The sequence below is a fragment of the Carassius gibelio genome, chromosome A23, assembly GCF_023724105.1.
Source record: "Carassius gibelio isolate Cgi1373 ecotype wild population from Czech Republic chromosome A23, carGib1.2-hapl.c, whole genome shotgun sequence".
Lineage (NCBI taxonomy): Eukaryota > Metazoa > Chordata > Actinopteri > Cypriniformes > Cyprinidae > Carassius > Carassius gibelio.
In genome coordinates, this window is record NC_068393.1 from 19,174,254 (window position 1) to 19,197,980 (window position 23,727).

The following is a 23,727-nucleotide window of genomic DNA, read 5'->3' on the forward strand; positions in this document are numbered from 1 at the left end:
AGACTCAAACTTTTTTTTATTCATGTAAAATTTGCCATGCTAGAAAAAAATTTGCCATGCTAGAGGAAAATTTAAAATGTATAATGCTAATCAAAAGTTAAATAAGAATGCTTGCTTTCGTTATAAATGTATATATATATATATATATATATATATATATATATATATATATATATATATATATATATATATATATATATATATACACAAATAAGCTTTTGATTACTTAGAATGTTTTATTAGAAGATTTTCACAGAGTGATCTCTTCAGATCCTCCTGTGAGTGGCTCATCTGTGCAATACATTTCAATATTACCAATCTTGACAATGGCCTATTGTTTTTTTTTCCCCAGGTAACTTTCTTGTTAATAGTTCATGTGTTAAAGTTGAATAATATTTACAATTGTTTAACAATACACAGTTGTTGGTGAGAGGAAGTTATTACATCCGGTCTGTGTGTGTTCTGGTGATGTCAGAGGGCTCTCTTCTCATGTTTTATTAATATAACCCACATAACAAGAACATGATTATTACAATAAACATTACATCATTACAACTTCATAGTAAAATCCTAACACCCATCATGTTATTACATTATGATTATATAATGATTTTCCCCCTCACATTAATTATCGATTGTTAATTTGTGTAATGGTTGTGCTGTTGTCTGTCTCTAAACTATTATAAAACCATGTGTTTTTATATTTGTCTGCTGTAACCTGACGATAGATAATAATAATGTTCTTCAGTATTCAGTGAAGGTAATGAGATGTTACTGTTAAAGTGTTCTGTGAAGAAAGAAATACCAACATAAAAATGCATTAACTTACTTTTCTTTCTAATTTTGTAGGCACTGTTCTTCACACTTAATACAAGCTGAGTGTCATATATCTTTCATCTAAACTTTACAAACTTTTAAATGAATTTTTATTATTTAACATTTATGATACAATGGCAGAGTAAAATAAATTTGATTTTATTTTTATTTTTTTTACATTAACCAATCAGAAAACACTAAATGACCACTCAAAGTTGAGAAAGATGTGTACACAAATATAACTTTCTAATATAGAGATAGACTTTGACAACAAATCAACATTGAACCGATACTAAAAAATGAAAAACATTCATAAAAATATGTGTACACAAAGAAATACAGAAATCTTACTTTTCACTTTTATATTTATTCATTTAGCAGATGCTTTTATCCCAAAGGGAATTACAAATGAGAACAATAGAAGCAATCAAAAACAAAAAAGATCAATGATATATATTAGTGCTATAAGTCTCTGTAGCTTAACACAGTACACGTAGCATGGGCTTTTAACTGAAAACAATTTATAATTTTTATATGCCATCTGATTTATATTGCACACAAAACTGGAAAGCACTTGTGAATCTAAAGCTACAGTCTGTCGTGTAGAAATTATTGCAATATTTATAAAGTTTAAGCAAGGGTTGCCAGGTCCATGATTTTCCCTTCACCTAACATTATTTGTAACACGCCTCCCATTCAATAATCACAAACTGCTTTCTTATTTGTTATACGAAACAAAGTGTTACATTTTAAAATTTGGTTTAAAAGAAACTTAATGTGGTTTTTAGGTTAAGTTCAGGAGGAAGTGTGAGACATCGCTTGTGTTCGAGACACTCAGAATCAAGTCAGGAGCTGATCGTCAGTGGTTTCTCTACAAGTCTTGAAGGAGACCGCTACACAACCAGTGCAATTTTTTTCCATGTATTTTTTTGAAGATGCTGCGCTGTAAAGAAAACAACAGAAAGCTGACTTTAGTGAGGCCCAACATGACAAATATTCTTTATGAAAAAATGATGTGATAAAGACCCAAGGAAACTCAGGAGCTTCATACCTGGAGACATCAGAGGTTTCTCTGGCTTCTCCAGTATAAGGTAATGCCACATGATCCTGACAGTCAACACATAAAACAATTACAAGATGCAAATCAAATAAGATAAAAAAGGTAATAAAGAAACATATTAGTGTATACATTTCAGGTGTATACATTTAATACACACTTTTAACATTATCTTAAAGAAAGCAAATAATTTACCAATTTTTTTTTAGATGTACCACATTCTTAAACTAGTATAAAAACAAAATCATTCTGCTCTTGGTTTGAGTTTTACAGTTAACTTGGATTAGCCATCATTCACTTGATTTACGCTATAATTTCTCCTAGCCACAGTAATTCTTTAGAATTAGAAAAATATACTTTGTCTCTCGGGGAATCATTCTTAGATATAAAATGTACAAGTACTAGTACTAGGCCAATAGACCCTGCAATCATCCATCGCAAATGGCTGATAGAAATCACGACGTTGCACCGGCATTATTCCCCATCGTTCTCGGTCATCTCTCATTGCACAGTGCCACGTCTTTAAAATTCGAAAACATTGTTTTCTATGAGTGTATACACACCGGCAGGTGTACGGCTGCCTTTTACACAGTGTCTAAACTGGATGCGAAAGTTGTGGTCTGGCACAGAGCCGCATGAGCTAAAGTCTGTCTAATTGTGTGTCAGCTCTTCATAAACAGAACACGGCAGCAGTTGTCTGTCTGCGATTTGTGGCGTCATGCCTCGCCACATCCGGTGTAAACCGGATGTAGACTGTAATGTTTTCTCTTGGTTCATTTCTCTTGGTTCATGTCAAATTCATTTTGATAAATAAGTCTCACCTGACTATAAGTCGCAGGAACAGCCAAACTATGAAAAAAAAGTGCTACTTATAGTCTGGAAAATACGGTATTATAGATCAGTGGTTCTATAGTATTTTGTCACGCCGCACCGCTCGCATCCAGTGTAGACATGGTGTTAGGAATTGTTAGTTGTTTTCCCTTTATAAGGATTCACGCTTCAGGCACACCTCCCTCAATCCCCCCGCCGGTGTCATCGTCCATCACGATGTTTCAATGTAGACATCGTATGATGCCAAATTTTAAGACATCGCCCAACCCTAATTAGTAGCAACTTTTAGCTTCATCATTTTTGGTGAATGCAGTCCCAGATCATTTCCATCCGTAAGAGAATAAACATAAGCAATACTTGCCCTCCCGCATTTCTTCCTCCAGCAGAAACCGATCACAGTCAACACTGGAAGAATCAGTAAAGCACACAGCCACAGCCACAGGTGTCCAGAGGAGTCAGGAGGTTTTGGGGAGGAGGTCTGTGGTGTCTCTTTGGTGGAGGACAATACTGGTTCTGTCACACACAACAAATGGTGCACACTTACATTATTATCATCATGAAGACAAACTAACCAGAAACAGCGATCCTGACAGACCTAACTGACCAATCCACTGCTATCATCTGACAAATCAACACTAATCACAAGCTTTTACTCTTTTTGAATCAATGTCAGTGAAGGATCTGCAGGTTTACTCAGGTTTTTACACCAATCATCTAAAGAGTTATGAAAGAAACCGTTTCTTCTCTTGAGGAGTTCATTCTGTGAATCAAACAATGTGTCACATCTGATACCTTACATTATTCTTCTCATAATCCTGATACAGGTAAACAGATACTGTAGATCTTGATCACATACCTTTGACAACAAGTGTAGCTTGTATCTCAGACACATACTTTCCATTAAGGACTTGTGCTTCATAGAGACCTGAGTTACTGGAGCTGACGTCCAGAAGAATCAAGGACACGGTTCCTTCTTCAATTCTCAGTGAGACTCCTGGTCTTTCCAAAACACGACAGTCTCCGTGATGGTCACAGAAGTACCGTGCAATCAACATTTTCTGATCGTCTCTTGTAAAAGTTATCCTCACTTTATCGGCTCCTTCCAGTTCAGCAGTTTTGAAGGATATAGTGACGTTTTCTCCATCAGTTGCCTCCAACTTCAGCTCAGCAACACACACAGAGACTGTTTGGGACAGAAAGAAAGTATTTATTATGGTTTTGTAAACCATGTTTCTCAAGTTTCCATCTTATGTATTCCAATATTTGATAGCGACTGCTGCTGCTCTACACAGATAATGTTTTTGGTTTTGCAGCTTTTGCAGATTTGGTGAAAAAAAAAAAATTGAGCCAACAATGTCTTCTATGCAGACTAAACTTCAGACTGAAGACTTTAGCACTTGCCCCTTTGCATGTAATAAGGGCAATGTAATTACATACCCTTTTGTGAATGCCTGCCCATGCCCAATCTAAATATTAGTAAAATTTATTAATAATAATTTAGCCATAAATAAAATGACCCACTTGATGACCTATAACCTGCTGACGATGACCTCATCCGAGCAGGACGATTCCTCAGGCTGCGCACTAGAGGTGTGCGATACCGCTAGATTTGGTATCGATCCGATACCAAGTAAATACAGGGCCAGTATCGCCGATACCGATACCAATACCAATACTTTTTAATAATTAAGGTGGATGCGTCTTCAACCTAAATCTAAATGAATTTTCATGACTTTTAATTGTTTTTGTGATTTGCATTTTGGGTTATTAATCAGTACTACAAAAGCTTTTGTTCAGAAACAACTTTTGGTTACTTCTGTTTTATTTAAATAAACAAAGTTACAAAATTATTACTTCACAAATATAAAAAAAAAATGTAAAAACTAATTCTCTTTTCAAGTAGCATGTTAATAAAAAAAATGTTTCTCCTCTTTAGTGCACTTCTTTTCAGGATTTTTTTTTCTAAAACAAAGTCACAAAGTTTTACTTCACAATGTAAAACAAATTCTCCTTGTACAAAATTCCTGAAGCCGACATCTTCCACTATGGAAAGAGGCTTCAGGTCCTTCACAATCATTTCTGATAGGCGCCTTGTAATATCCACTGCTCTTGGAGAATCAGCTATTGATAAAATAATAAATAATAAAAATAATTAAGTCTGGTGCACATTTATGTGTAGTTTAAATATAGAAACTAGGATCACTTTCACAGCTAACACAAAAAGGGTAGATCGGCCTGAAAATACAGCCATACAACGCTCCTCTTTCTCTCCGCCTCTGACTGACTGCTGTTAGAAATGCGCGGCTGAGCGGTGCGCGCGCCTGACTGCTGGTGGTAGCGCTAGTGGTGAGTCACGTGACGGTACAACACAGGAGAGGGGGCGGAGAGCAGTGTCGAGCACGAGCAGCACTCTTAGAGCTTGCTCTGTGACAGTAGCAGCATTTTGACAAACACGGCCAGGTCGCAAAACGAGAGAAATTGAAACTTAAGTATCGATATTTTCCCGTTGGTATCGATCAATACCGATACCAACGATGGTATCGATATTATCGATATTAGTATCGATCTGCCCACCTCTACTGCGCACGCATTCTTTTTATTGCTAGAGCGGCAGCCTGGGGTTTCATTCTCTGCGAAGTGATTTTTATATTTATTTACAAGAACAATGTGATGTGAGAACATTCAGATATGTTGTTTATTTTGCTGTGTGTAGTAGGGCTGTCAACTTTAGTCGTTTAGTCGACTAATCGGTCGATGCCGTCTTGGTCCACTGACATACTCATTGGTCGACCAGTTGCATAATTTCTTTTTTTTTTTTCACCAATAAAGAAATTTTCATTGATTTACTCCTTGATATTTATTCCTTTATAAGCCGTTATATATTACTGTATTCTAAATATAATTAGCCTATGTTTTATCCCAAACTTTAAATGCTTTAATTTAGGCTATTTTATAACAGTGCGACAGTTTAGCGCACCACGTGAACACGTGTTATGTACTAGGCGCATGCCCCAAAATGTAATGTAAATGTAAACCAGTTACTCCAATCCTCCGAGGCTGTAGGCCTCACAACTGATTTCTGGTCTTCGCTTAGAATGAAGGCATACATGACAGTCACGGCCCATTTTATCGATGCGGACTGGAAAATGAATAGCGTTGTTATAGAAGCGCACACGGGAGAAAATGCGAAAGTTGCGGATGCTTACCACATTCCACCAGAGAAGCGGGTGTCCGTGGTAACGAATTTCGGTGGAATTACTTAAGGGATCCGGTCAGTGGACAGATGTGGAGTTGGTTAGGTGTGCAGGCCACACCCTGCAGCTGTGCGTAAATGCTGTCTTAAAAGAAGTCCCGGTGTCGCGCACGGTGGATGCGGCGGGCCATCTTGTTGGGCTTGTTTTTTAGGCTATTTGGGTTTTTTGTGTGTTTGTTTTAAAACGCCTGGATCGGCTTGACAAAAGTTAACCCATAGCTTTGAAAGTAAAGAAGAATATACAACCTGTATAAACGAGAGTGTAATGATAGGCATTCTATTGAGTAACCACAAGGTGGCAGTATAGCCTTTCCTTCTGTGTGATGCTTATGTTGTAGATAGACGAACAAGCAGACAGAAAGTTGTTGGACATACCATGTTGAGGATGTCTATAAAATAAAAATATAGCTTGCTGCTCATAGAAGCTAGCAGCACAAATGTTCATGCGTGACTTCTTGAATAACAGAAGGCCGAACATTACATGGTACCAGGACTGGGGTCAGGAAAAGAACTGATGCAAGATGGACGCAGTAAAACCACCAACTCCGCTGAAAATGACGGGGAATGTGGATGCGAACTGGCGAACCTTCAAGCAACAATTTCAGCTCTACATTGCCGCGGTTGGAGTTGATCGTCGGGCGGAAGAAAGAAAAATAGCCCTTTTGCTAACCATTGCAGGAGCGGAGGCTATTGAAGTATTCAACACCTTTGTGTATAATGAACCCGACGATAAAGACAAGTTTGATGAGGTCCTAAAGAAGTTTGATGAACACTGTCTTTCGAAGAAAAATGAAACATACGAGAGATATGTATTTCGTTCTCGTCTCCAACAGCCTGGTGAGTCGTTTGATAATTATCTCACCGATCTCAAAATAAAAGCTCAGTCCTGCAACTTTGGTGATCTAAAAAACTCAATGATAAGGGATCAGATTGTTTATGGGACAAATGAAAAGAAGCTAAGAGAAAAGCTGTTGAGGGAAGCGGATCTCACACTGGCAAGTGCAATAAAAATATGTCAAGCTAATGAGCTGGCAAAGCAACATGCTCTTACTTTTCAAGCGGTGCCATATGACCAAGAAAGCGAGTCCGTGAATGTAGTGAAAATGAAAGGAAAATCACAGTTCAAGTTCAAACAAAAAGACAAAAAGAGAGACGATGATCAAACACAGTTTGACTGTAAGAAGTGTGGTGAAACGCACAGACCGAGACAATGCCCTGCATTTGGAAAAACATGTGCAAAGTGTAAAAAGCAAAATCACTATGCGAAAATGTGTCATACCAGAAAAAAAATACACATAGTGCAGGATGACCCAGATGACAGTGATGATTTGAGCGAGACATTTTTCATCAAAATGGTGTCGTGTGAGAAAAGCTACGTACAGCCCCAAAATGCAAGTGACACAGAGCATGCTGTACGTGCAGTAAAAGATGATAAATGGACTGCACCTCTGTTAGTCAATGGGACACTAGTAACCTTCAAAATTGACACCGGAGCCAAAGCCAACTTGATCAATGAAAATGATCTGAAAGCTCTTGAAGAGAAACCAAAAAGAGTTGCAGACAAGACAATGTCATTAAAAGCATACAACAATCAGCCAATAAAAACTATGGGTAGTTGTAGGCTCAAATTGACTGCAAAAGGCAGACAACACCACTTGATGTTTACAATAGTGCCAAGTGGACACGAGTCGATCCTTGGAGACAAAGCATCTGAAGATCTTGGACTAGTCAAGAGGATCTACCAGATCAACAGTGATAACATAAAAATAGACAATCAAATCAAAATGCTGTCACAAAGCGAAGGTAGTACAAGTATTGTGAACAAATACGCGACTGTCTTTAAAGGACATGGTACACTACCTTACACTTACAAAATACAGCTCAAGGAAGATGCTAAACCTGTAGTGCATGCCCCAAGGAGAGTGCCAGCACCTCTTAAAGCAGGACTTAAAAAGGAACTGAACAGAATGACACAGATGGGAGTCATCGAGCGAGTGGAAGAGCCCACAGACTGGGTAAATTCCATCACATGTGTTAAAAAAAGAAACTCCCCTGAGTTACGTGTCTGCCTAGATCCTAAAGATTTGAATGAAAATATTAAAAGAGAACATTATCAAATCCCAAAGAGAGAAGAAATTCTGAGTGACATGGCCGGTGCAAAGTACTTCAGCAAATTAGACGCCTCGCATGGATTTTGGCAGCTGAAACTGGACCCAGAAAGCAGCAGGTACACCACCTTTAACACACCATTTGGGCGTTACTGTTTTCTGAGGCTTCCATTTGGCATCAAGTCAGCGCCAGAGATCTTTCACAGAGCTATGGAGTCAATCATAGAGGGTCTGGAAGGAACACGAGTGTACATTGATGACATAGTTGTCTGGGGAAACACAAAACAACAACATGATGAGAGACTTGAGAAGCTGTTACAGAGAGTGAAAAAGTATGGACTAAAACTAAAAAGAGAGAAATGTCTTGTTGGAGTGACAGAAATGACATTCTTAGGAGACAAGCTCACAGCAAACGGCGTGCTTCCAGACAAAACAAAAGTGCAAGCCATACTGAATATGCCAGCTCCAACTGATAAAAAAGGAGTTTTGCGAGCAATGGGGATGGTAAACTTTCTGGGTAAGTTCATTCCCAACCTCTCCTCAAAAACGAAATGCCTCAGAGAACTGCTGCATCACAACGTTGCATTTGAGTGGACCACAAAACATGAAAAAGAATGGAAAGAACTGAAGAGAACTGTGACTGCTGAACCAGTTTTAACCTACTTTGATCCAACAAAACCAACCAAAGTCTCCACTGATGCATCAAAAGACGGACTAGGAGCCGTATTGCTACAAATGAATGAAGAAAAATGGCAACCTGTAGCATATGCATCAAGATCGATGACTGAGACTGAAAAACGCTATGCTCAGATTGAGAAGGAGACGCTGGGCCTAGTGTTTGGGTGTGGGAAATTTCACACTTATGTTTATGGACTGCCCACATTCACAGCAGAAACTGATCATAAACCACTCATATCAATCCGTAAAAAGAATCTCAATGACATGTCGCCCAGAATCCAACGTATGATGATGACATTGCAGCGCTATGACTTTGACCTAATATACACGCCAGGTAAATACATAGTGCTTGCTGACACACTTTCTAGAGCACCAGAACTCAACAGTGGCACAGCTGAGAACACCGCAGCAGAAGATATTGAAATACACATCAACATGGTCACTGCCTCACTGCCTGCATCAGACACCATACTGCAGCAGATTGTTAAAGAGACAGCAAAAGACTCCATGTTACACAAAGTGTCTCACTGTGTAAACAACGGCTGGTCAAAAGGAGTTTGCCCACAGTTTTTCCCGGTGCGGGCAGAGCTGTGTATGTCAAAAGGACTCCTGCTGAGAAAGAACAGGATTGTTATCCCACAGACCATGCGCAAGGACATGCTTCAACGTCTTCATGAAGGACACCTGGGAGTGGAAAAATGTAAGAGAAGAGCACGTGAAGCCATCTACTGGCCAGGTATCAACAAAGACATAGAGGAAATGATTGAGAAATGTGACATCTGCCTCAGACACCACTACAAACAAGTCAAGGAGCCAATGCTGGTGGCTGACCTTCCCACTGCCCCTTGGCAAAAGGTGGGCACAGATTTATTTCATCTGTATGGCAAGGATTATCTTCTTGTTATAGACTATTACTCGAACTACCCTGAGATTGCGCAACTCTCCAGCACCACCGCACAGTCTGTTATAGTGCACATGAAAGGGTTCTTTGCCAGACACGGAATCCCACAATGTGTTGTGAGTGACAACGGTCCGCAGTATGACTGTGGAGAGTTTAAAGAGTTTGCGAAGTACTACGGATTCAAGCATGTTACCTCAAGCCCATTGTACCCACAAGCCAATGGTCAGGCTGAAAAGGGAGTACAAATTGTTAAGAGACTACTGAAGAAAGCCAAGGACGGTAAGACTGATCCTCACCTTGCTTTACTTAGCTACAGAGCTGCACCTCTGGAGTGTGGAGCGTCCCCTGCTGAGCTGCTTATGTGTCGCAAGCTCCGCACCACGCTACCACAATTGCAACCAGGACGAGACAATAACAACTGGATTAACAACAAAAAGAGACTCAAAATCAGACAAAAAATGGCCTATGACAGAGCTACAAAAAGTCTGGAACCTCTTTGTGAAAAGGACACTGTGAGAATCGAGGGACCTAATTGCTGGGACAGAAAAGCGACCGTGCTCAGTGAAGTCGGACCTAGATCTTACGTTGTGGAAACAGAGGATGGACAAAAAGTGAGGAGAAACAGGAGGAGTCTGTTAAAGACTCATGAGGACACTGACAAACACGGTGAAACTGAATCTGAAAAACAAAATGATACACCGAATGCACACCAAGCTGAGCCTAATACCACAGCCTCTCAAATGACTGAACCAATCAGAAGGTCTACTAGACCTAGAAAACCACCTGAGAGACTTATTGAAAAAGTATAATGCTTTACATTGTTGTTTAGAGTAGAGTGCCTTGTTATTGTTAACATTTTGACTTTTTGCATGTTCGTAAGGCTTTATTACAAGCAAAGTTAAAAGTTAAGTTAAAAAAAAAAAAGAGCTGTTTAGTTAACCTTTGTTTTATAACTTTGGAAAGGGGATGTAATGATAGGCATTCTATTGAGTAACCACAAGGTGGCAGTATAGCCTTTCCTTCTGTGTGATGCTTATGTTGTAGATAGACGAACAAGCAGACAGAAAGTTGTTGGACATACCATGTTGAGGATGTCTATAAAATAAAAATATAGCTTGCTGCTCATAGAAGCTAGCAGCACAAATGTTCATGCGTGACTTCTTGAATAACAGAAGGCCGAACATTACAGAGAGCTTTTTTTTTTTTTGTATTTTTGATTATTTGGCAGTTTTTGCAGTTATATTTTTTGTAGTGTGGTCAGGTGCACGATTGTGAATGTCACTATAGACCTAGGACAGAGCTCCTCACTTTGCAGTTAAAAAAAATCCCTTAATTTTCAAAGAATTGTATTATCATTATAGTTTTATGTATTATTGATGTTTTTTCATTGTTGTTTTATAAATGCTCCATGAAAATTGTTTAATAAATGTTCATTTAAAATGCAAAACTTTTTTTAGTCGACTGATCGTTGCGCAGGACAGGACTTTGGTTGACTAAGCATTTCTTTGGTTGACTACAGCCCTAGTGTGTAGCCTGTAGTGTTTGCGTGCTGTTTGAGGAAGAAAAGTTTCACAGGCATCGAGGGGTCTGGTGTTTTTTATGTTGTTTGACTAAACTATTATTATATTACAGTATTCATTTACAAGTGACAGAAAGAGAGCAGGGAACAGCAAGCCAGGAGACAGAGAGAAGTTTAGAGGCACGAGCGTTTTCTATAGTTTTTAATATAACAGCTGTTCGTAATTATTCTGTGGAACAGAGAAGAAAAAGCCATCAGGTTGGGACAATTTAAGACATTTCAGTTTCTAATCCCAGAGCTATTATTAGGTGGAAAGAAAATATATATATTTTTAACTTTTAAACTTAAAATTGTCTTTTCTTTTCTGTTTCTTTTTCAAAACTGCATCACAGCATTTGCTGCCGTATCAATACATAATCATTCAGATCGATACGTGAATCAGAAGGATTGCATCACAATATATTACTGTATTGAACAGCGCTATTTAAAGCCTTGTTCCATGAGCCCCTTTTATACTTTGAGCACTTGCCCCTCCAAAGGGTCTCTGTACGGCCCTGGATACCTTTAAACACCTGTATTTAACCTCGTATTATGTATTGATTTATTAATGTAATTCTCTTGTGGCTCCCACGTGTAAAGTATTGTCTTTAATCTTTCATAGCAAATACAGAACTCAAATCTCATAAAATAAATCTCTTATTAAAGAAAAAAAAAAAAAGAGTTGTGCATATCTGCTCTATACATTGTCATCTAATCAACAGTATTATGTCTTAGTCGATGCTTTTAGAGAAATCCCAGCATGTAACACAGAGACAGAAGGGATCAAGAGTAGATTCATTTCAACACTTCACAATATCAAACTGAACTTAGATCACAACTACTGTCACAGGCGTTAGATGAATCTGTGTTAAAACAATCAGCTGAAAAATAAACTACTCTTCTGTTTCATTATGTGTAGATCAACAATCACAGACTATTAGAAAAATAGTTATTTAGCTTTGTGTTAGTTTTAGTGCCTTGCAAGGACTTCACAATACCAACTTTCTCATCTCATCAGAAAATCATTCAATCTTGGAAGGACTGAGAATATCTCAATCTTATTGTGAAAACTGGAAACAAAGATAACTTTTACAAAACTTCCCTTTAAAGAACAGAAAGTGGAGTAAGGAAAACCAAAAAGGAGAAAAGGGAAAGGAAAGGTAAGAGATAACTGACAGAGAGCGAGCATTATTCTAACACACACATTGGTCCATCAAACACCACACCCCCTTATGACAAACATGCAGGAATCAAATGTAATGAGATTTATTTTAAAAAGTTTCACTCATTTTGAGTTTATAGTAGCCATCTACACACACAAATACTAAATAACATTAAATTCCTACCGGTCCCAACTACAAACCCAAATACGCAAATGTATTTTGGGAAAAAAAGACAAAAAAAACAAACCCATCCTTCTATTAACCTCAACTCTACCCACCTGAGAATCCCAAGACGAAGAAGAAAACGACTCCCATCTTCAGTACAGCACTGCGAAATCTCCAAGATTAGTTTAAAACACTTAACATCCACTCCTTTATCAACGTCGAGTCTCAGGAACAGATATAATTTGAAGAAGACGCAGAAAAGATGAAGATTCTTCTCCTCCGTCTCGATTAAGCAACTCTATGAAGTTATTCGACCTTAAAATAGTAAGTGTCTCTAAAATATTTAGAAACAGCAGCTAACGATCCTCTCCGCGTGTGTGATCCGGACACAGACTACTTGAAATGTGGACTTTTCTACCAAAAGTGAACGCGGAGGTCAGCGTCGCACCCGTGGAGGATTTTTTCCCGGTGAGAGGATTCAACACCCGCACTTTTCTGCAGTTTTTCCGCAGTTTTGCACAAACGCCTTACTGCAGCCGCTCCTCCGTTTCTCTGGCCGCTTCTCACCTCCGTTTCTCTGCTTCTCACCTCCGTTTCTCTTGCCGCTCCTCCGTTTCTCTGGCCGCTCCTCCGTTTCTCTGGCCGCTCCTCCGTTTCTCTGGCCGCTTCTCACCTCCGTTTCTCTGGCCGCATTTCACCAAGGGGCGTGTCTAGGGGGAGGCTGGGGGAGGCAGTGCCTCCCCTAGGATAAGCCCTGCCTCCCCGAGAAACGGACTGTCCCTCTGATGATAAATAAACATTTAAAAGTTGATTGTGCATATTTTTCCATCAGTAGCAGATGAGTCTGACCCAACAAAAATCCAGTTTGGCGCTGTTTGACAGTGTGCGCGCGTTTCAGGCTTATGGGCTCAGAAAAAGTGCATCATGTGAGAATAGAACGCCAATGAAATGTTTATCTGGCAGAGCCTTAGAGCAGTGGCGTGTCCACAAGGGTGGCACAAATGAGCTTTGCCACTCCAGTTGCCACCCCAAAACAGCGTATGGGATCGAAGTGCATTGAGAGCGGAACATCGTGATTTTGACTGAAACAGGGTTTTTTGAAAGTCAGAGAATTCTGCGACTTGCGACTACGACTTTGAGGTCCAACGCTAAAGTGCCCTAACGGTCCCGTCTGCCCCCTGTCCTCAATTTCTGCCGAGGGTAGTATATTAATATTTTTGGTTGTGGACGATAAAAATGTCTCCACGATCTGCTTTTGAAGAAATATTATTGCATTGTGCCGCAGCGCACATTCTATCAGCTGCAGTTCTGGCGCCACGGAATTAATATAATACATTAACATAAGTGATAACTCAGCGGTAGAGTTTCTCAAACAGGATACGGCACTTATTCACATGATTATTATTTTTTTATTATTATTTTTTGCATCGGTTTTAAATCCTTATTGCTTATTTAAAAGTTTCATTCGTGTGTTTTTCTGACGTTCGGTTCTTCTAAGCACAATCAAAGTGCGGCACGAAAACGAAAAAGCCCTTCAAACTGTGCCTGATTTCTAAGTTATGTTCTGTGCTAATACTGTCGAAACACACAAGGTTTATGTATAGACTAAGTTGGATATGTCTAAAATGAAAGTAAACAACTGAAAGAGGATGCATGTCTGTATGCATGCAGGTCTTAAAGGGACAGTAGGATACATGCTGCCGTGTGAATTAAAGGGATAGTTCACCCTAAAATTTAATTTCTGTCATTGTTTGTACACTCACATGTTGTCCAAAACCTATTAACTTCTTTCTTGTGCTGAACACAAAAGAAGATATTTTGTAGAATCTGTGTAACCAAACGGTTTCTGGTTCACATTGACTTTGATAGTAGTAAAACATACTCTGGAAGTCACTGTGAACCAGCAACTGTTTGGTTTTCTTCAAAATAATGCTTATTTTTAGCAGAAGAAAGAAACTCATTCAGGTTTTTTTCTTCACTATTAAAATTTTTGGGTGAATTATTCCTTTAATGTTAATAAAACACCAAACCCACAGAGAAAAATCACTCAATACTCTTGACTGAAAAAAAAAAAATTAATACAGTTGCTTTAATAGGAATCAGTGTATATAGTGTTTTATTTTTATATTTGTTCATAATTTTTTTTAATGCTCCTGCTAAATACATCTCTTGTACCTGAAAATAAAACACTTTATTTGTAAAATATCTGTATTTTTAATGTGTATCTTTGTTCTCATTTTTTAATAACAAAGATAAAATAATTACAAAGATTTTTATCTTCACCCATGCACTTTGGCCTAAATATCCGCCATACTTTTTCATATTTTGTTACCTTAAAATGCTTTATTATAGGGAAATTAGATTGGCTGTGATGCTCAAACAGCTTGCAAAATAGAAAAACCAACATGACAAAGAATCAGGATAAAATCATGATTTCTAAAAAAACAAAAACAAAATAAAAACAGACTTATTAGATTTTTATTATATCCCCCACCCCCTGAGGGAGAACAAACCCATACAGATTCCACACCCCTGTAAAATAATAATAACATTTGCCTATGTCATGCACCACTAATAATAAATAAAATTAAATAAGCAAATAAAATAAAAATAAAACCATATTTAAAAACAGTTATGTTGCCTCTGCTAATGAGATCATAAATTAAATTCTTATAGTTTCACAAAAATATATTTTATTTCAACTCTCTAAGTCTCCTTACCCCCTGTAGCCTAATATGTTCCCTTTTATCTAGGCCTACATGTTTACATTTAATCATTTAGCAGACACTTTTATCCAAAGCCACTTACAACCAGAGAATACCATTCAAATACTATTCTCATACTGTTCAAATGAGCATATGCATTTTTTTTTTTTTATTACCTGGGGGCGCATTCACAAACAAACTTAGAGGCTAACTGGCGAATTTATGGTAGCACCTACGTCTGGAACAGCTTAGAAGAAACAAATTAATTTACCTCTTGTCTATACAAACATGACTTCAGATTCATTTAAAAAAAAAGCCTACTCGTGTAGCAAGTCTTCTCACAAGCAAACCTGTCACTCATCATCAGGCAATCACTGTGATCTGTTCTATATATGAATATGTGAATAATAATAATACTATCATCATCATATTATTAATGTTGACCGGGTTTAACTAACTTTAGTCTAATAGGGGCCCTGTACCTATCTGTGGGTTCCTGGCTTAGAAAAAGATATGCACTAAAACAGATTGTGTGTAGTAGCCTATAGATTATTTTGCACCGATTTTTTCAGTTGTTTATGTTGCCCCCCCAAAAAAGCCAAATGCCCCCCCAAACATGATATCCTGGTAACCCCTCTGCTGTAAATTATTTTTCTGCTGTAAAGTTGGGCATTTTTGGCTGCAATCCCATAGACTCTTGTGTGTTTTTGCATGATCTGTATGGTGGGCTATGGTAGATTGATGGTGGGGAAAAAAGTACAAACGTGAAATTAACTTGTCTTTAAGTAGGCATCCAAGCAAAGGAAAATTGCTTCCTGTTACAATTAGTTTAACGTAAAAAAAAAAAAAAAAAAAAAAAAGCTTTCCTTTTTGCAGATGCTGTGATAACCAACTTACCGGCAGCAACGGAGTTGGACTTGAGGAATACATTTGGGAAGCATTTTAAACAAAAAATAAAACCAATAAATTTTATTCTTTGAAACCAAAACCACTTAGCCTATTTTAAAAGGAAAATAAGTGAGCATAAGAGACTCCTTACAAAAGCAGTAAAAACAGATGATGGTTGCAACATTGCTCATTTCTTCAGTCAAGAAAGAGCTATAGTGATGATATTCATACTGAACATGCTCAATTAGCCACCCATTATTCCTGGAAGAAATCAGCCACATGTGACCATTCTTTCAACAAAAAACACTGGTAAAAGATTTTTTTTTTTTTTTTTTTTTTTTTTTTTTATGATATACACAACATATTGCATAGTTGCTTGGTCAGTTGTTTCATTTGTTATAATAATGTAATGAAACAAGCCAAATTGTGCATTCATAATTTTTGGCCATGCTATCATACAAAGAAATTATGAACACATGCAAAAACAAGAGGACCAATGAGATGTAAATAACATATGTTGTACTGAGTATGAGTTTTGTCACAAGATTTAATGACTTCCTCATCCTTTAAGATACTTTTTTCCTAAAGCCTAGCAATAAAACCAATTTCTCTGACAAACTTTATGTACATTCGAAGACTCTCCCACTATGTCATAAAGACGAGTTCACTGATCTGGAGTAGGGAACACTGCTCAGTGTTTTTGTATTTTAATGGTTTTAGTGAAATGCAGCTGTCATTAAAATCCACTCATCACTTTTGGCCACTGTTGTGTTTTTACTGGGATTAGTGCCACAATATATAACACCCTGCTTACTGTGTCATCACCGGTGCATTGCTGATTTAAAAAAAAAATATTCCAGCCAAAAAAAAATAAAAAAAATAAACTACTATATTTTTGGCACACAAATATAACTTTATAATGTAGAAATAGACTTTGACAACAAATCAACATTGATCAGATACAAAAAAAAAAAAAGAAAAAATTAATAAAAATATGTGTACACAAAGAAATACAGAAATCTTACTTTTCACTTTTACATTTAGCAGACACTTTTAACCCAAAGCGACTTACAAATGAGGACAGTGGAAGCAATCAAAAACAAAAGAGCGATAATATATAAGTGCTATGACATTTCTCAGTTAGCTTAACACAGTACATGTAGCATGGGATTTTAACTGAATACATTTGATAATTTTTATATGAGATCTGATTTATATTGCACACAAAACTGGAAAGCACTTGTGAATCTAAAGCTACAGTCTGCGTCAGTTTCAGCAATCTGACCAGAAACTAAATCATACCCTGATAATATTATGGGATCTTCTGATGGAGAATAAATAAGTGCATCTGATAGACTGAGCTGTGTTCGGTGTTGTTCAGGTGAGATATGGAGCGGGGAAAAGCTGTTCTTGTGTCTGTTCTTGTTTTGGGGCTCATTGCTCTGTACTGCCGGCCAGAGGTCAACAGGTCAAAGACAGAGAGTGCTGGGTGTGAGGATCCAGAGTGATTCTACCAGCCCTTTTCCTCATTATCTCTCAGTCCAGCTCGGAGTATTTGTGCATCTGACTGGAGTCGTATCTTAATGATTGTCTTTTATTTTCTGGAATATCTGCGTTGGTTTCTGTGTCAGTGATGTTGAGTTGTCGAGAGTAAACTGCTTCTAGATGTGTGTGTGTGTGTGTGTGTGTGTGTATGACCACGCTTGTGTCTGGTGTTCACAGTTTTACTAAATACGACTGGACTCCAATCAGACAAACACACAAGAATCAGATTTAGACCGAGAGTCTGATTAATGCTGAAGGGTCTGGATGATGTTTAGTATGTAATGGACAGTAACAGGCTTTGGTAAATAAAAGCATTTATCTTAGTTTAGAAACCGCTGATGATCGGTCGACTCTGTCTCTCCAGTCATGTGTCGTGTAGAAATTATTGCAATATTTATAAAAGTTTAAGCAAGGGTTGCCAGGTCCATGATTTTCCCTTCACCTAACATTATTTGTAACACGCCTCCCATTCAATAATCACAAACTGCTTTCTTATTTGTTATACGAAACAAAGTGTTACATTTTAAAATTTGGTTTAAAAGAAACTTAATGTGGTTTTTAGGTTAAGTTCAGGAGGAAGTGTGAGACATCGCTTGTGTTCGAGACACTCAGAATCAAGTCAGGAGCTGATCTTCAGTCTCTTCTCTACAAGTCTTGAAGGAGACCGCTACACAACCAGTGCAATTTTTTCCCATGTATTTTTTTGCAGATGCTGCGCTGTAAAGAAAACAACAGAAAACTGACTTTAGTGAAGCCCAACATGACAAATATTCTTTATGAAAAAGTGATGTGATAAAGACCCAAGGAAACTCAGGAGCTTCATACCTGGAGACATCAGAGGTTTCTCCAGTATGAGGTAGTGCCACATGATCCTGACAGTCAACACATAAAACAATTACAAGATGCAAATCAAATAAGATAAAAAAGTACTAAAGAAACATATTAGTGTATACATTTCAGGTGTATACATTCAAAACACACTTTTAACGTTATCTTAAAGAAAGCAAATAATTTACCAATTATATTTTTTTAGATGTACCACATTCTTAAACTAGTATAAAAACAAAATCATCCTGCTCTTGGTTTGAGTTTTACAGTTAACTTGGATTAGCCATCATTCACTTGATTTACGCTATAATTTCTCCTAGCCACAGTAATTCTTTAGAATTAGAAAAATATACTTTGTCTCTCGGGGAATCATTCTTAGATATAAAATATACAAGTACTAGTACTAGGCCAATAGACCCTGCCATCATCCATCGCCAATGGCTGATAGAAATCACGACGTTGCACCGGCATTATTCCCCATCGTTCTCAGTCATCTCTCATCGCACAGTGCCACGTCTTTAAAATTCGAAAACATTGTTTTCTATGAGTGTATACACACCGGCAGGTGTACGGCTGCCTTTTACACAGTGTCTAAACTGGATGCGGAAGTTGTGGTCTGGCACAGAGCCGCATCAGCTAAAGTCTGTCTAATTGTGTGTCAGCTCTTCATAAACAGAACACGGCAGCAGTGGTCTGTCTGCGATTTGTGGCGTCATGCCTCGCCACATCCGGTGTAAACCGGATGTAGACTGTAATGTTTTCTCTTGGTTCATTTCTCTTGGTTCATGTCAAATTCATTTTGATAAATAAGTCTCACCTGACTATAAGTCGCAGGAACAGCCAAACTATGAAAAAAAAGTGCTACTTATAGTCTGGAAAATACGGTGTTATAGATCAGTGGTTCTATAGTATTTTGTCAAGCCGCACCGCTTGCATCCAGTGTAGACATGGTGTTAGGAATTGTTAGTTGTTTTCATTTTATAAGGATTCACGCTTCAGGCACACCTCCCCCAATCCCCCCGCCGGTGTCATCGTCCATCACGATGTTTCAATGTAGACATCGTATGATGCCAAATTTTAAGACATCGCCCAACCCTAATTAGTAGCAACTTTTAGCTTCATCATTTTTGGTGAATGCAGTCCCAGATCATTTCCATCCATAAGAGAATAAACATAAGCAATACTTGCCCTCCTGCGTTTCTTAAACAAGAGGAAACCGATCACAGTCAACACTGGAAGAATCAGTAAAGCACACAGCCACAGCCACAGGTGTCCAGAGGAGTCAGGAGGTTTTGGGGAGGAGGTCTGTGGTGGATCTTTGGTGGAGGACAATACTGGTTCTGTCACACACAACAAATGGTGCACACTTACATTATTATCATCATGTAGACAAACAAACCAGAAACAGCGATCCTGACAGACCTAACTGACCAATCCACTGCTATCATCTGACAAATCAAAAATAATCACAAGCTTTTACTCTTTTTGAATCAATGTCAGTGAAGGATCTGCAGGTTTACTCAGGTTTTTACACCAATCATCTAAAGAGTTGTGAAAGAAACCGTTTCTTCTCTTGAGGAGTTCATTCTGTGAATCAATGTGTCACATCTGATTCCTCACATGAACATCTACATTATTCTTCTCATAATCCTGATACAGGTAAACAGATACTGTAGATCTTGATCACATACCTTTGACAACAAGTGTAGCTTGTATCTCAGACACATACTTTCCGTTAAGGACTTGTGCTTCATAGAGACCTGAGTTACTGGAGCTGACGTCCAGAAGAATCAAGGACACGGTTCCTTCTTCAATTCTCAGTGAGACTCCTGCTCTTTCTACGACACGACAGTCTCTGTGATGGTCACAGACGTACCGTGCAATCAACATTTTCTCATCGTCTCTTGTAAAAGTTATCCTCACTTGATCGGCTCCTTCCAGTTCAGCAGTTTTGAAGGGTATAGTGACATTTTCTCCATCAGTTGCCTCCAACTTCAGTTCAGCATTACAAAAGACAACTGTTTAGGACAGAAAGAAAGTATTTATTATGGTTTAGTGAACAGTGTTTCTCAAGTTTCCGTCTTATGTATTCCAATATTTGCTGTTTGAGTCTGTGATAGCGACTGCTGCTGCTCTACACAGATAATGTGAGGTTTTGCAGATTTGGTGAAAAAAAAAAGAAATGGAGCAAACAATGTCTTCTATGCAGACTAAACTTAAGACTGAAGACTTGAGCACTTGCCCCTTTGCATGTAATAAGGGCAATGTAATTACACACCCTTTTGTGAATGCCTGGCCATGCCCAATCTAAATATTAGTAAAATTTATGAAAAATAATTTAGCCGTAAATATAATGACCCACATGATGACCTTTAACCTGCTGATGATGACCTCATCCGAGCGGGACGATTCGTCACATGCATTTTTTTAATTGCTAGAGCGGAAGCTGGTAAGCGGTGTTTAATTCTCAATGAAATGATTCTGATGTTTATTTACTTATTATTATTTAACAGGAAACGATGTGATGTGAGAACATGCAGATATGTGGTTTATATTGCTGTGTGTGTAGCCTGTAGTGTAGAAGTAACACTAGTGTTTGAGGGAGAAAAGTTTCACAGGCATCGAGGGGTCTGGTCTTTTTTATGTTGTTTGACTAAACTATTATTATATTACAGTATTTATTTACAAGTGACAGAAAGAGAGCAGGGAACAGCAAGCCAGGAGACAGAGGGAAGTTTAGAGGCACGAACGTTTTCTATAGTTTTTACTATAACCGCTGTTCTTAATTATTCTGTGGAACAGAGAAGAAAAAGCCATCAGGTTGGGACAATTTAAGACATTTCAGTTTCTAATCCCAGAGCTATTATTAGGTGGAAAGAAAATATATATTTTTTTTTTACTTTTAAACTTAAAATCGTCTTTTATTTTCTGTAAAGTATGGACTAGTGGTTCGTTTTAGGATGGGAGCACTACAGAAAGATTCCGGCCAGAGAATCCTTTTATCAGCTTTATTTTCAAGATCAGGATGGCAATATACAAGTTCTTATAAGTGTGTATGTGGGCTAAACAGAGAGAAAGAAAAAGAAATAATGCAATGGTAAGAATAACTGATTAATAAACAAATAAAGGAATACTATACTATGCTCATCGTCATCATTCACAACAGTACATAAACAATAATTTACGTTTATACAGTGCAACAAAATATGTTACTATTATGCCTTTCAATATCTATACCGCTGCACCTTTAATTGGCTATGCAGCCTGACACTGTATCACTATAACACTCGATGCAGGTAGAACCAAATAAACAGTAAATGCACTGCACTAAACACAGAAGCATATCTCTAAATAACTAACACAAATAAAGTCTAAATCGACATATAGAGGGCTAATTATTGCACACAGGAAAACATGTCGCATATTATATCACGCTCTGGCATCATGACTACACTAATTAGTCACGCAGTTCAACAAATAAAACTAGTTCGCATGAGCATACATGAATCTCAAAACATTAATCACAATGCAGTACAATCATGCGACAGTAGTAAAAACTTACTTGCTTTTCATAAAACGCACACGAATGTAAAGAAAAGGGTCTCAGAGTCTTCTCTCGTCATCCCTGAGCAGCGCGCTACATCTGTCCAGGCGCAGTTCACGCGCTTAGAAAACTTCAGCGCTAAACAAATAGACTTTCTGACATTTTCTGTTTCTTTTTCAAAACTGCATCACAGCATTTAATGCCGTATCAATACATAATCATTCAGATCGATACGTGAATCAGAATGAATGCATCACAATATATTGCTGTGTTGAACAGCGCTATTTAAAGCCTTGTTCCATGAGCATCTTTTATACTTTAAGCCCTTGCCCCTCCAAAGGGTCTCTGTACAGCCCTGGACTATACCTTTAAACACCTGTATTTAACCTCGTATTATGTATTGATTTATTAATGTAATTCTCTTGTGGCTCCCACGTGTAAAGTATTGTCTTTAATCTTTCATAGCAAATACAGAACTCAAATCTCATAAAATAAATCTCTTATTAAAGAAAAAAAAAAAAAGAGTTGTGCATATCTGCTCTATACATTGTCATCTAATCAACAGTATTATGTCTTAGTCGATGCTTTTAGAGAAATCCCAGCATGTAACACAGAGACAGAACGGATCAAGAGTAGATTCATTTCAACACTTCACAATATCACACTGAACTTAGACCACAACTACTGTCACAGGCGTCAGATGAATCTGTGTTAAAACAATCAGCTGAAACATAAACTACTCTTCTGTTTCATTATGTGTAGATCAACTGTCACAGACTATTAGAGAAATAGTTATTTAGCTTTGTGTTAGTTTTAGTGCCTTGCAACGACTTCACAATACAAACTCTTTCATCTCATCAGAAAATCATTCAATCTTGGAAAGACTGAGAATATCTTAAACTTATTGTGAAAACTATGAACAAAAGATAACTTTTTACAAAACTTCCCTTTCAATAACGGGTAATGAAAAGATCTTAAATCATTTATTCTACCCCCCTGAGATAGAGAGAGGTAAGACTTAAGTGAGTAAAAAGACACCATGAAGGGGAAGGAAGGAAACCCGCTAAGGAGAACAGAGAAAGGTAACGTGTAAGAGATAACTAGCAATATTCCTACACATACGGGTCCATCAAACAACACCACACTTAATGAGTTTACAGTTCTGGTATGCATCATGAATAAAAACGTGAAAAAACACTAAATAACATTAAATTACCGGTCCCAACTACAAGCCCAAATACGAAAATGTATTTTGGGGGAAAAAAGTCCAAAAACAAACCCATCCTTTTATTAACTTCAACTCTACCCACCTGAGAAGACCAAGACGAAGAAGAAAACGTTTCTCATCTTCAGTTCTCCACTGCGAAATCTCCAAGATTAGTTTAAAACACTTAACATCCACTAACGTCGAGTCTCAGGAACAGATGATCATTTGAAGAAGACGCATAAAAGTGAATATTCTTCTCCTCCGTCTCGATTAAGCAACTCTCTGAAGTTATTCGACCTTAAAATAGTAAGTCTCTCTAAAATATTTAGAAACAGCAGCTAACGATCCTCTCCGCGTGTGTGATCCGGACAGACTACTTGAAATGTGGACTTTTCTACCAAAAGTGAACGCGCTGACAATCAGCTGCTCGTGCGAGCTCATCCCCCTGAGGCTGACCACAGACTGAGCTCGCGCTGGTTT

At 37.9% G+C, this 23,727-nt stretch overlaps 3 protein-coding genes across 6 annotated transcripts in view; 1 reads left to right on the forward strand and 2 right to left on the reverse strand.

Annotated features, from left to right (window-relative positions):
- LOC127944598 (SLAM family member 5) overlaps positions 1–23,727 on the forward strand; it is a 155,854-nt gene that overhangs the window by 43,976 nt on the left and 88,151 nt on the right. The gene's annotated exons all lie outside the window — the stretch shown is intronic.
- LOC127944599 (uncharacterized) lies at positions 1,164–23,464 on the reverse strand. 2 transcript variants are annotated; one of them, XM_052540647.1, is made up of 5 exons: positions 23,351–23,457; positions 20,188–20,514; positions 3,066–3,217; positions 1,868–1,923; positions 1,164–1,759 (listed from the first exon to the last, which is right to left on the reverse strand). In XM_052540647.1, the coding sequence occupies exons 1-5, from the start codon at positions 23,385–23,387 to the stop codon at positions 1,657–1,659; spliced, it is 675 nt and encodes a 224-aa protein (XP_052396607.1). In that variant the 5' UTR covers positions 23,388–23,457; the 3' UTR covers positions 1,164–1,656. The 2 variants fall into 2 exon arrangements, with proteins under 2 accessions (XP_052396607.1, XP_052396606.1); XM_052540646.1 differs by lacking the exons at positions 1,164–1,759; positions 1,868–1,923; positions 3,066–3,217 and adding exons at positions 18,281–18,540; positions 19,685–19,836 and having other exon boundaries at positions 23,351–23,464.
- Positions 1,164–23,727, reverse strand: part of LOC127944602 (uncharacterized) — a 41,332-nt gene continuing 18,768 nt past the window's right edge. For 2 of the 3 annotated variants that reach the window (XM_052540650.1, XM_052540653.1), the window contains one exon: positions 1,164–1,661. The gene's annotated coding sequence lies outside the window, so the exon portion shown is untranslated. Of the gene's footprint in view, positions 1,662–18,249; positions 18,288–23,727 lie in introns of those variants that run through there. The other variant, XM_052540654.1, reaches the window with a different exon arrangement.

Excerpts from the sequence above, each read along its gene's own strand:
- LOC127944599 (XM_052540646.1), bottom strand. The coding sequence starts at position 23,387 with ATGAGAAACGTTTTCTTCTTCGTCTTGGTCTTCTCAG. Across the intron at positions 20,515-23,350 it reads CTTCGTCTTGGTCTTCTCAG|TTGTCTTTTGTAATGCTGAA; the intron begins GTGGGTAGAGTT and ends TGTCCTAAACAG. Across the intron at positions 18,541-19,684 it reads TGTTTAAGAAACGCAGGAGG|GATCATGTGGCACTACCTCA; the intron begins GCAAGTATTGCT and ends GTTGACTGTCAG.